The 13,843-nt window shown below is 40.8% G+C and overlaps 1 protein-coding gene across 4 annotated transcripts in view; it reads left to right on the top strand.

Moving 5' to 3' along the window:
* The window catches only part of LOC110371064 (inactive dipeptidyl peptidase 10), a 108,040-nt gene extending 94,350 nt beyond the window's left edge, over nt 1-13,690 (top strand). For 3 of the 4 annotated variants that reach the window (XM_064035168.1, XM_064035166.1, XM_064035167.1), the window contains 11 exons: nt 130-328; nt 979-1,053; nt 1,144-1,196; nt 2,856-3,067; nt 5,287-5,510; nt 5,662-5,765; nt 5,827-5,971; nt 6,048-6,288; nt 6,655-6,970; nt 7,226-7,375; nt 8,135-8,531. In XM_064035168.1, the coding sequence (XP_063891238.1) occupies nt 130-328; nt 979-1,053; nt 1,144-1,196; nt 2,856-3,067; nt 5,287-5,510; nt 5,662-5,765; nt 5,827-5,971; nt 6,048-6,288; nt 6,655-6,970; nt 7,226-7,375; nt 8,135-8,516 (2,101 nt within the window). In that variant the 3' untranslated portion in view covers nt 8,517-8,531. Of the gene's footprint in view, nt 1-129; nt 329-978; nt 1,054-1,143; nt 1,197-2,855; nt 3,068-5,286; nt 5,511-5,661; nt 5,766-5,826; nt 5,972-6,047; nt 6,289-6,654; nt 6,971-7,225; nt 7,376-8,134; nt 8,532-9,100; nt 9,259-9,707; nt 9,914-10,252 lie in introns of those variants that run through there. The other variant, XM_064035169.1, reaches the window with a different exon arrangement.
* The last annotated feature ends 153 nt before the right edge of the window (nt 13,691-13,843 follow it).

The following is a 13,843-nucleotide window of genomic DNA, read 5'->3' as shown; positions in this document are numbered from 1 at the left end:
CGCAACTTGACGAGGCTAACTTTGATAAGAGAAGTTTCTTTGAATATAAAGTTAACTCTTTCATTGTCTACGGTTTAAAACTGAAAAGTAAGAGACAATTCAATTTAACATTGTAAATGTGTGGCTCAGGTATGTGGACGAGTTACTGTACTGGTCGGGTCGTCGCATGCGCCTGGACGAGTTCCTGCACGGGGACCTGACGGGCGAGCGGCTGCCGACCACGTGGGTGAGCTCGCACCAGCTCGTGTACCAGGCCGACGACGGCGGCTTGCTGGCGCTCGATACCTTCAACAACACGCTCTCTGTTCTCGTCACCAATCACACATTAGTAAGTTACATTTTATACCCCATGAATATGTATACCATTACAGTTCTTTGTCCAAATAGTCTAGCACTTCAAGGAACAAGACATAAAATTTTTATTCACACCTCTGTTCTCATGTTAGTACTCCAAGTTCTGTAAGTACGGACGGTATTACTTCGATGCTCTTTACTGTAAAATTTATGGCGACATCCCCGATTCTCCATAATGGCGTTATTATGCTGCGGGTAGCGGGCTTTGGGGAATGAAAATTTGAGTATGCCGCCGACTTTAAAGAGGATATTTCGCATTATGAAGAAATGAAGACATTTACGAATATTACTGAAGTATAAAGGCAGAATTTGTCAGTTCAGCTATTCAGTTGAGTGTGTGCTCGACCTTTACCGTGTCGGGCACTTACGGAGTCAGTGCGCGTCCCGCACGCTCTATTATTACATCAACACTCGCTGCTGAAAGCTTCGCTCGGACCGCACTATGGCCGCGTGACCGCAACTCACCCCTCGTCCGCAAAGTATATTTTACGCTAACCCTAAGAGGTTTTTCACAGACTCCACTCCGACTTTTGTGTTACTTAAAACAATGCATCCTTTTTACTTTAATACGTTTTAGTAGTTCCGAAGTTAATTAATTAAACGAACTTTACAATTTGATCACAGAGGCAGCTAAATGTGCGAGGCTACCAGTGCTCTCCGAACTTGCGCTACGTGCTCTTTCAACACAATATCAAAGAGGTAAATACATTTTTTATTCCATAAACGACAGAATGTTACCATGTCAGCACCTCGTTTGGACATTGTTTCTTAACTTTGATTACTTTGCAGGTTTACCGACGGACGTTTACTGCGCACTACACCGTTTATGACGTCACAAATGAGTGAGTGCCTTTTGATATTTGATGTTAGAATGTCATAAGCATCACAGTTAAAGGCGCCCCGAAGTTCCTATAATTAAATTTCCGACTGAAAATTAAATTTCGCGTCCCCAATTGGTTTTCAGTCAGCGCACCTAGGAGTGGCGTTTTGTTTGGCATATCAGAGGACGTCCAGTCCTTCAATTTGACATGCACATTGAATTTTTGGCTGAATATTATTCGCTGAGCTATTGCATAAATAGCGGCGTGCTGTGTAAAGTATAACAAATGTGAGAGACGCGCAGTGCATACCTTCGTCTCCCTGCTAGAATATAAAATATCTGCACGATCTCAATTTGTTTCCTCTGCACATTCATCTGTTTCGACTGGAATTTCTAAGGTGTCTATAATATTTCTTGCTGGCAGTGAATACATGAATTAGATCTGTAGAACATTAATCAAACAAATTAAGTATAACTACTTATGTCTAATTTCATTATGTTGATACACTATTATTTTCATTATTGACCATTTAGTTATTCAAGAAATATAAGTAATTAGTTAAATGACAAGACTGAACATTGAAAACAATTTAAAACTGATATTTCATGGAACATTACCTCAAAAAAGTTTTAAAAGCGTATCCGCAGGCAACTTTAAAAAGCCGATATTAAAGAGACTCGTTTCTCCTCAGTTTGTTTTCTCTTTTAAAATCATATCTCTTTTGCGAATTTTCTTTCCCCGGTCGTCTCGCGGGTGAAGAAATCGATTTGACGATAGGTACGTGAATGCGATTTCCAATTTATTTCAAAATTTGCGAGAGGAATTTTAATGCGGTAGGGGAAGGCAGCATTTGGGTAGGGGGAGGTAATACTTTACGGCTTCCAATGACCGTCTCGGAAACTTACTGCAGCGCTGAGAAATTCAGATACACTTTTAAGTTTGAACTTTAAACTAGTTCTTGTTACGAAGTAGGAATATGTTGAGATTATTTTTTGCCAAACAAGCCACTTGTTGCCGAGGTACCTTGCGGGAACTCATATCGTAACGACGTTCGCCCCTCTATTTTCGGATCGTTTCCTTTGTGTGCTTTCGAATCCGTATGAAACCATTTATTGTAAGCGGTATGGGATCTTTGTAACTTTGAACACACTTGGATTACAATAGAGAGAAAAATTATATCCGTTACTTATCCAATATTTTTATTTTATCTGGAAACGTAGATAGTGTGTGAAACGTGAGTTTAATTAATAACTCTCATTAGAAAATATACTGTAGATATTTCCATCGGTTGCAGACAAATTAATTACTAAGAACAATTATAAATTCCAAGGTAAATCGTACCTATTGTAGGAAGCCGGAATTCCGAATAGATTAATTAGTTCTTGCAGAAAATGCAGTGGCAATCAGACTCCTCTTACTTTATTACGTTCCTAACTATTAAATAGAGTGGCGAGACTGTTAGCATTGAATAATTTATACTTAGAGCTATCTTGGAGTTTACTAATGCAAAGTTTTACCGAGGTGAAGATAATGATTAGTTCATTTCATTAACAAAAACTTCGTTACTTCAGAACCATCACTTAAATGAAACCTTATTATTATTCCAAAAGACCCTTTTCTAACTTTCGACAAGGCTATTGAGCTTCTCTCCAGTCTTAACCACGTTTGCCGTTCCCCCAGCCACCACATCCCGTTGTTCGGCGAGGGTCAGCGCAGCTGGGAGTGGCAGCACGCGGCGTGGCTGGGCGGTGACGGCTCGCTGCTGTTGGCGGCCGACAACGAGGTGCTGGCCAGGCCCGGCCCGCCCGCCCGCCGAGCGCCTCTGCTGCGGCTCACCACCGACGCCTCGCCTGGAGGAGTCTACAATGGCGTGTCCGATTTTCTCTATCAAGGTACGCGAGCCTCCAATAAAGGCTTATTTTTGGGAGTGAAAATTAATATTGGAGTGTCCCAAAATACTTCGCAATGTAGGTTCTAATCTCGTCCAAAAAAGAATAGACTATACTTACTAAAGCTTAACATAAGACTATGCAATGTAAATGACAAAAAATATACATAGGTATATGCCCTTATTTATACACAGACTATAAGTTGCAGAAAGATCTTTTAAAGAAAGTTAAAGCTTCGGCAATAGATTTAATGTAGCTTTAATTTCAATGGATCTTTCCGCAACTGACGATAAGACAGCTTTAAATACAAATATCCTTTATTGTGGTACTTAGGTAAATAATGAGTTGTTACATGGTTCCAAATATGTACACAGCTATAACCCACCATAATGGCATACAATATTTTAAGGTAACATTTTATAACTTACGGCTGCAATTAAATTACTTTACAATACTTTTTTTACTTTTTGGCTTCATCTGAGGGCACGGCAGTGCCCCAGCCAAGACTCGAGCAAAGCGGGCACGGCCGTACCATCTTTTCTCGAAGCGTTTCGCGGCTATTTCAGCCCCCTGTATCTTCCATGTGAACAAAGCTAGGAGTTTAGATTTTTGATGACCAAGAGTAAGTATTAGAACAAGCTCAGTCTCAAAATTACAAGACATTTGAATAAATAGTTTACGAGTTATGAGCGATCAAAGTTACACCATTTTGTCACTGACTCACTCACTGACCGATCATCAAAAGTCTAAGGTACTTCTAGCAAACTGAGAACCTTCAAATTTGGCACCAAGACAGGTTATTAGCTACATATAAAGGGAAAATTATAAAAACCTTAAAAATTAATAAAAAAATAGGAAACAAATTTATATTTGCGGTTTTTCAAGAACATTGTGTATGAATTTTGACTGCATTGATAACTTTGTTATTTACTTATGTACAAAATGTTACTATTTGTTTTATTGTTACATAGTGTGGTATATTGTTATTATATATTAAGTATGAATTAAATACATATGAATAAAAAAGCTAGGTTAAATGATGATAAAATCTTTTATATAAATGCAGTGCGATAAATACTCCATGCTCGATCATAGATGGCGTTGTCCTGGTCTAAATCGCGCTATGGTTTCGTTATATAGCTCAGTATAAGTAGTACTTAAAAAAAACAAATAATTTCATGTGATAGTGCCATCTATCTCTGAAATAAACCCCTTTGATTCTAAAAGATATTCGATTCGAAAATTCGACGATTTCGAAAAGTTTTTACTTTATTTTAAAAAAATGCATTTTTCGTGCTACTTTAGGTGAACATATTTAGTTTGTAATATATTTAGTAAGTTGCATGTAAGCTAATTTAATTTGTTATATACTTAGAAAAGAAAGAGACCTACAAAAAATAAATTAGATCCCACCAAAAACATTAAATGTAAAAAAAAAGCCAAGCCTCTACGCAATTCTTCCACCGTAAAAAGTTGTGAGATCGCATAGAAGCCAAGTCCTGTTCAACTTTATTTGTAATCATAAATTAATATTTTGTGACTATATCAATAGTTTTGTTCACATTTCAATAATATTGTCTTGGCCATGAGCACAAGTTAAAAGTCGCTCCTTGTGTATCCCCGTGTAAATACCATCCATCCATCATCATCAGCCTATCGCAGTCCACTGCTGGACATAGGCCTCTCCAAGTGCACGCCACTGAGATCGATTTTCGGCTTCTCGCATCCAGCTCCTGCCAGCCGTGTAAATACCGTTGGATTGATAAATTTATATATGGACATGATTTTACGATTGGACTGATTATGGACTGATTGGAATTTGAGATCACGATAGACTAAACATGTGCCATAGTACATGTGCAGTTCATTGATGTTGGATGATTCTGACTGTCGGTCATTTAATAACAATAAACTAAAAGTATTTAATTCTGTGATATTAAACTTCATGTTTGACTTTCACCTCTTCCAGATATGCTGTATTATATATATTTATAGTTTATTGTGCTCATGGCCAAGACAATATTATTGTAATGTGAACAAAACTATTGATATAGTCACAAAATATTGATTTATTATTACAAATAAAGTTGAACAGGACTTGGCTTCTATGCGATCTCACAACTTTTTACGGTGGAAGAATTGCGTAGAGGCTTGGCTTTTTTTTTACATTTAATGTTTTTGGTGGGATTTACTTTACAATACTTTTTCTGGCAACAAAACAGAGGAGGTGACGAAAACGCCATCGGCGACATGGGGCTCCGCGGACGGGACACTGGTGCTGTACGTGCAGTACGACGACCGCGCGGTCTCCGAGCTGCGCATGCCTCGCATCGCCGACAGCATCGGCGGCGCGGGCGCGGCGCGGGCCGGCTTTCTGCAGCTGCCCACCAACAACGCCTCGGCGCACATTGTCTTCCCCGACCAAGTCACTGTCAGATATCCCACGGTACGTAAAAACTAATGAGCAACTGCCATCTCCCATGACTTGAAAGTGTTGAAACTTTAGGGTTCTCTGGTTCCTATTGGAAATATGATTGTTTACTTATGAAAAAACGCTGAGGCAATTTCTCAAGATTAATAATTTTTAATTGTTCCAGCCTGGCAGTTCGATACCAAAGGTAAAGTTATGGATAGTAAGTGTTCAAAACGCGACCTCACCGCCGAGATGGGAAGTGAGGCCTCCAAGTACGTTAGATGGAATGTATGTATTATTTTCCTCTAATTACTGTGATTATTGAAATACGTTAGAAAGTTTCAAAAAGATTTATGTTTTCCAGGGAATATTATCTCATATCAGCCCAGTGGGTGGGCAAAGACAATTCTCATGTAGGTGTAGTGTGGATGAATCGAGCGCAAAACCTTACAGTTTATAGCAGTTGTTATGCTCCAAATTGGACTTGCACGGAGGTAATACTTCAACGTATATACTTTGTTCAACAAAGTAACGTTTTACAGTTTCTTAAATTCATCCTTCACATTCCAGACTCATTCAGAAAAAGCGACAGAAGAGCCATGGTTAGAGGTGCACCAACAGCCGGTGTACTCAGAGGACGGGAGTGCGTTCCTCCTTCTAGCCGCGGTGCAGGAGGGGGGAGGCCAGTACTACACGCACATCAAACACGTGGACGTGCTGCGCCAGCGCATGGCGGTGCTCTCGCACGGGAAGGTCGAAGTCGCCGAGATCCTGGCATGGGACCAGGAGAACCATTTAGTTTATTATTTAGGTAAACACATCACATATTTAATCTTGTACAATCTTAAAGCAGCTCTACAAATACTCTTTTTTGATTTAAAGGTTTAGACAAAGAAACGTTACCAATACATAGACTGCATCCAGATTTGGTGAAGGGAGCAAATCAAATTAAGTATTTCGATTGAGTGCAGTTGAGTGTTACTTTTCAAATAGTTCAGTTTTCAAATAGCCAGTTTACTAACCCACTGTCCTCGTCATGTCAGTTACTAACCACAGGAATATCCCCTGCTCATCGTCATTTTGGTTGAGGGCATTGCGTGTGGTTGTGATCCGGTCCTAGAGTATCTCTATAATCTTCTGTGTGTGTCGAGATTTGATGTGAGTTTGTTATGAATAGGCAGTGCAGACAGGCCTGGTCAGAGACAGGTGTACGTAGTTAGAGACCCGAGCTACGGCGGCGGCAGTAACTCGGTGAAGGCGCGGGCGGAGCGCGAGGAGCCGCGGTGCCTGACGTGCGAGCTGGCGGTGTGGCCGGCGCGGCTGCACTACGCCAACTGTTCCTTCTGGCGCGCCACCTTCTCGCCGGCGCGGCCGAGGCTGGGTATCACGCACTACGTGCTCGAGTGCGGGGGACCCGGCCCGCCGCTTGCTGGACTGCACGACGCTAGGACTCATAAGCTAGAGAGAATATTATATGACACGAGGCCTTATAGGTGAGTTACCATGTTCAAGTTTAGTAAATAGACCTAAATGTAAGTCAAGGATATAATCTGTAATCTGCACTTAGCAATCTTCTGGAAAGGATCTACTTAAGTAAAATGCAGGCGCTTGAACCGTTTGCTTGCAGAGTTTTACCTACACACTCTTTTTTAGTATATTTACATATAACTGAAGGCATTAAACCTTTATTCAATTTGTCTACTGTTATAAAAGATAGGTAATAATTAATAGGCATAATAATGTTTCAGATCAGTACGACTACGTGAATTAGCGCTGCCGACGCGGCGGTCCTTCGAGGTGGCGCTGGGCAGCGGCTCCAAGGCGCGAGTGCAGCTCCTACTGCCGCCGTCCTGGAGGGAGGAGCTAAGAGACGCTGCCTTCCCTGTGCTCGTTCATGTGTAAGTATTCAACTAAACTCTAGAGATTTTGTGCCTTTGTTGAATTTTGAAAAGACCGTAATGAACCATGATAAAATTGGGTACGCAAATATTGTAGCTTCGGTAGGAGCTTTACATAAAAATAAATCTGCCATCATACCTCACTATTGTACCTCGTTTGTACGAAGAATTAACAAAAAAGGGGGTTACACAGACACACCATATTGGGCATATAATACCTAAATTCTTGTGAATACGAATAATTTCGTTCAAAATATTGGCATCGCTTTGCTAGAACACCAAAAAGGTACGAGTTGCAGCTTAGCAGCTCATAAATTCCAAATTATACTTACCAAACTAAATGCAGTTTTGGCACAAACTTGTTGTGCTGTTTCTTGTGCCTTGGTAATTAACAATTCTTGCCAAATGCCTTTGCAACTTGCTACTTGGCCGCTACATAAGTCCAATTGCATTATTTATGATTTTTGAGCCAATTTGGCATACTTACTTCACAACTTGTTAATTTGAAAGATCTTAGATCTTTCAAATTAATTGTGTCGCTTATTCTGGTACCTATGCGGTATTTTATCAAAAGACTAAAAAATCCTAAAATACATATATCTACATTAGTATATTTTGGTGTCCGAAAAAACTATCCAGATTTCAATTTTCGGTTCAATTCAAGGGTTCAGTTCCCAGGGGTATTAAACCTACCGAAACTTTTACTGTGAAGACGTTTCCGCTCTTCAAAAATGTTAAAAGTCCTCTTTATCCTTCCAGCGACGGCAGGCCGGGCAGCCAGCAAGTGACTGAGGAGTTCCTTGTAGACTGGGGCTCGTACATGTCGTCCCGCAACGACGTGGTGTACGTCAAGTTGGACGTGGCGGGCGCCAGGGGACTGCCCAGAGCGCTGCTGCGCGGCCGCCTGGGAGGGGTGGAAGTCGCTGACCAGTTGGCTGTTATTAGGTACAGTAAGCTTCTATTAGCTGAGGAGTTCCTTGTAGACTGGGGCTCGTACATGTCGTCCCGCAACGACGTGGTGTACGTCAAGTTGGTCGTGGCGGGCGCCAGGGGACTGCCCAGAGCGCTGCTGCGCGGCCGCCTGGGAGGGGTGGAGGTCGCTGACCAGTTGGCTGTTATTAGGTACAGTGAGCTTCTATAAGCTGAGGAGTTCCTTGTAGACTGGGGCTCGTACATGTCGTCCCGCAACGACGTGGTGGACGACAAGTTGGACGTGGCAGGCGCCAGGGGACTGCCCAGAGCCCTGCTGCGAGGCCGCCTCGGAGGGGTGGAGGTCGCTGACCAGTTGGCTGTTATTAGGTATGTTAAGATAGAAAAAACTTTGTGGAAAGATAATTTTGGAGAGTTAATATGGTTGAAAAGCGAAACATCGGATTTTAGGAGAGGTCCAAACTTTAGATGTTAGGAAGGCCACCAAATTTTGTTGAACCATATTATGTACCTCAGGATCAAAGGTTCTGTTCTGTATACCTAGCTGATTCTGCATATATTCAACGTAAACAAGCTAGAACCTAGCCAAATCTTTCCTGGAATGGAAAATTTAGCGTACTTTGATTCTAAATAATTAAAAAGTAAGTTAGATTTTTGTGCCCCCAAGATGTTCACTGTAAAATCTTTTCGTTGCTCTGATAACTCCTAACAATAACTATGTATTTTTGCTTTGGCCCTAAATATCATCACAACTTCCTAAACACTTCTTAACCACCACATATAATCCCATTTCAGATATTTATTAGAAACGTTCAAATTCCTGGACGTGACGCGCGTGGCAGTGTGGGGCTGGGGCTACGGTGGGTACGTGACCGCCATGCTGCTGGGCTCTCAGCAGTCGACCCTCAAGTGTGGCATTGCTGTCTCGCCCATCACTGACTGGCTGTACTATAGTGAGTACTGGACGGGTCTTTTTCAATTATATATTTGTAAATAGGGTTTTAAAAGTATAATACAAAATTTCGATAAAAAAGCTACTTAGTTTTTTTGGAAGTCAGATGACCACTCACCATGCTTAGTGTGACAAAATGCTGAATTGAGTGACCTAGAACCAGATTTTGAGGCTATGCCTTAAGAACGCTACCTATCCAACTTTCTAATTCTGGCTTCGAGTTAGCAGGGTCTTCTTAGCTAACTAAGGCCTCAGGGCAAGCAACAAAAAGGGGACCTCGGTATAAACCTAAGAAGAACGAGGAACAAAATCAGAACTATCCACCACAGAGCCCCGAGACATCTTACTTCTTTGGTTCTAAAACTTTAGAGATGCACTAGAACTTGGGCACGTCCAACACGTTCCCAAAAGGTCTGCTCCACCATTATAAGCTCCTACACTTCTTCCCAGACGCAGCGTTCACGGAGCGCATCCTGGGCCAGCCGTCAGTGAACTACAAGGGCTACGTGGAGGCGGACGCGTCGCAGCGCGCGCACCACGTGCCGGCGCACGCGCTGTACCTGGTGCACGGGCTCGCCGACCTGTCCGCGCCCTACCCGCACGCGCTGCAGCTCGCCAGGGCGCTCACTGATGCCGGCGTGCTGTTTAGATATCAGGTAAGCCCATATTTTATGTTGAAGAAAGAACTTTTATAATGCTGGCTATTCCAGCATTGTATTGTCTCCAAGTAGAACGTGATTCATACCATGCAATTATTTCCAACTTACTTGAGAACGATTTCCAGTCTAATCAGATGGCAGGTTACTAGTCTGTTTTACATTAAACATATTGAAAGATAATTAGTAACCTGATTCTTTTACCAGCTTAGGTACTAACCATAAAGAAGGCCTCAGAAGGCCAGTACTGAGAACCTCGCTAAGCGCTGATATGTAAAAATTAAAAGAAGCTGATGTGGTTTCGAATATTTGAATAATAAGTGTGTGTTTTTTCGGCAGGCGTACGCCGACGAAGGTCACGACCTAAAAGGGGTGATCGAGCACGTGTACCGTTCCATGGAGGACTACCTCCGCGAGTGCCTCTCCCTCGACCCCGAGGACACCAAGCTGCCGCCGCCCGACAGATAGGCCTCACTCTCCTATTGTTATCGTAATTATGTAAATATGTACATGAGACATAGTGCTTTAATCAAATGTGTTCCCCACGGTCGGCGGCGGACACCGCGCCGCCACTCCGTGCGAAACCTCTTGTGATTAGTATTAAGTACTTATGAAATTTGTTATGATGAATAAAGTTGCATGAATTGGATTACTAAAACACTAGTATTAGTGAAATAATTAGGTTGATTTTATAATAGATAGATACCAGACGACGGGCTACGAAAGTAAGATAACTTCTTCGAATTCAATATTTCCTCATCGAATCCATGATTCAGCTTCAGCACCATTCGGCTAAACTATCGTACTGTGTCTTTTGCTAGCTCCTAAGAGCCTAGATAGGGAATAAATTGTAGACATGGATGAATCTCGATAGATATCAAACACTTTTGTAAGGTGACTACGTACTCGGTACGGTAGACAGCCACAGATCGTCGTCACGACTACAACCCCGAGCTTGTTCTATTAGGCTTTTAATACTATTTTCTACTGCGCCTTTACTATCAAGCTTTTCTATTTTATCTCTTCCTATAGAAGTGTCCACTTGTACTGTACATAATGTTTATATTACACCGTTATGACAAATGTTCAATTTATGTAACGATAGCTGACTGACTGGAATACACACTCAATTTTGTTACGTGTCGTCGAATCTATAAGTTTCGTATGATACTTTACATGACCTTCCATTCAGGTGGCTTCTGAAGGTAAAGAACCTCCTTTATATGTAATGCCAACAAAAGTGATTGAGGCCCACTGAATGAACGGTCACATATTGTACTTCGATAATTATAATTGTTGTTAAACACTTAAACTACGAAATGAGGAGCTTATCATTTAGGGAAAATTTACTAGGCCTTTTGAAATTAATGTTTACGTTACAGATATTTAAAATGTTATGTTTTGTAAAATTATAGCGCTGTTGAAAATACCTCATGCGACAATGTACATATAATAATTCTAATCATATGTAATTTGATAGAATGAAACGCGTTTTATAGTGACTTATAATGTTTAGAAATGAAGTGACCTTGATCATCCCCTAACCTTAGCTGCTTTGGCTCCATCACATCATCATTTCCTAATCTTCCTAGTCGATAAGAGTCGGCCGGAGAGCGCCCCGAGCCACACTCAGTCCCCAAACTTCGTAGTCAGTGGACATCACTTCACTGTACCACTCAAGACATTTGAGTATTAAGCTTGTACAAAATAGTCTATAAATTGAGCTAGAAAATTTGCCTTTCTGATAGATATTTCAGTAACGCAGTCTCTAAGTTGAATCAAGATGTTTGAAGTTGTGATGTCTATGTATGTACATAGAAGACAAGATGGAAGGTAGGGGTGTCGCGCGGCGGTCGTCGGCGGCCGCGGCGACACCCATTGTTGTTGATTTCCGTAACTGTGACATAACTAGATAATTCATTGTTGTTGTATAGAGATAATAAACGTTTGCCGATATTGTTAAGTGTTATCGGATACCTGCATAGACGCATATCGTACATTCCATGTTTGTGAAGACTGCCAATTTGGTCTAAATTTTACAATCATTGTACTAATTAAATACCTACGATACGTCGATGAGATTAATTTCAATTGCCGTTATGGTCTTAAGGATGCTGTGATTCTTCTATTGCATAATTGTAACGATAATGGATTAAATTATATTAAATAAATAAATTATAATGTCTCCATCTGACATTGCGTAGGGCCTAGTGAAATCGAATTCGTTGTAATTATTAAAAACAATTATCATAAGGTTAATGTTAATTTAGATATTTTGAGAAATTCTTCCATTATAAAATAAACAATATTGCTTTGTTCTCCAATTATGAAACTAAACATAGACAATATAATACGGGCTACGTGTACATCACACACATATGAGATTTTATAGTTAGATAAAATACGAGAGAGTTCGGAAACCGGGTGCTTTAAATTTTACATCATGTTGTACGTATTGATTTCATTAGCGAATGTTCTCTAGTTGTAGTCGCGAGGCGCTGCGCCGGCGCACCACGGCCGCGGCCCGCGCCTCGCGCTAAGTAAGAATACTTTCCATTTCTCATAAGTTAAATTATGGAATATTCAGCGGATAACACCAATTAAATTCATATTATAGTATTTATAAAAAGAAACGACATACTTACCGGGTTGTTAGTAAATTCTAGCACAATGATGGATGTAATCGTTTGCACGCCGCTTCACTCGTGACTTCCTTCCGACGCGTCTAGTCCTTAGTCTTCCAGTACAGCGAAAGCTTCCGTACCTCGTCTTATTCTTGATGCAGGAAAGTAGGAACTATGTGATGACTATGTCAATTATTTCACTTTTCCAACTCTGATCAGCTACGTAATTGTTAATTTCTTTTGTCTAACGTCCTTCGATAAAATCTCTAAATAAATTTAGATTTTCGTCCTAGTTTATCCAGATTCAATGGATGTGGTATAAATGTGAATCAGTAATGCTGTGTTCTTAGGATCCCTGCATTGAACGCTACACTGCACTCAACCTACACAGTGAATATTATTGTTAGATAGGTTTGTATGTGATTATCATTTGGGCCACAACAGATGAAACTGAGCAATATAAACGGTACATAAAATGATTAGAAACATTTGTCAATTTAGCTAAGCAATATAAAAGAGTACATAATGTTAGGGTGTCAGAGGTGTGGGTAGAGTGCAGTTGGGATGCAGCGTAGTGTCCGCCTTGTATCTTTAGAGTGCCGCGGAATGCTCCCTTAGCGGTTAGATTGAAGACGAACGATATTCAATACAACACTTCAAAACAACAATGAAGAGTAACGTAGCATAGAGAACAGTAAACGTAACCTAACGTAAAAAAGGGAACTTTAATCTTAATTCCTCTAAATACAAGTTAAAAAATGACATGTAAAGTGAAGCCTGCCTAAAAGCTGTCTGAAAACATGTAATTATGTGAACAGTTGTATGTATTAATTAATTATGCCGTGGTAATCACTATCAAAAGCATTTAGAGAATAATGAGGAGCAGAAATCAACAGGTAAAAATATAATAGATAATCCATTTACAATGAGAATTTGAAGTGCTGTATTCAGTACCGCGCCGTTCGATGGCCCTAGAAAATCATCTAAAAATCTACGTTATTGTTAATCAGTGTTATAAATCTTATCGTCTCGTTTAAGAGTTACAGTGTTGTATAGATTGGTACGTTTAATTTGTAAAAATTCTGAGATTATTCTGTTATTATTGTAAAGTTTCTTTGAATAAATAAAATTTTGAAATTTACATAATCGTTCATATGGCAGTTTTATTTGGAGCAATAGAGTGTGGATTAGTCGCACTGTACCTACTTCTCGGGTATGTCGAGATGCAGGCTGCTGGGCGCGGCGTCGCGGAAGCCGCGCGCCCACATGTCCACGCTGCGGAAGTAGCGCTCGAGGTGCTCGTCCT

Source organism: Helicoverpa armigera, chromosome 6 (genome assembly GCF_030705265.1).
Source record: "Helicoverpa armigera isolate CAAS_96S chromosome 6, ASM3070526v1, whole genome shotgun sequence".
Taxonomy (NCBI): Eukaryota; Metazoa; Arthropoda; class Insecta; order Lepidoptera; family Noctuidae; genus Helicoverpa; species Helicoverpa armigera.
Note: the sequence above shows the minus strand (reverse complement) of the source record. Positions and strands in the feature narration are given on the sequence as shown.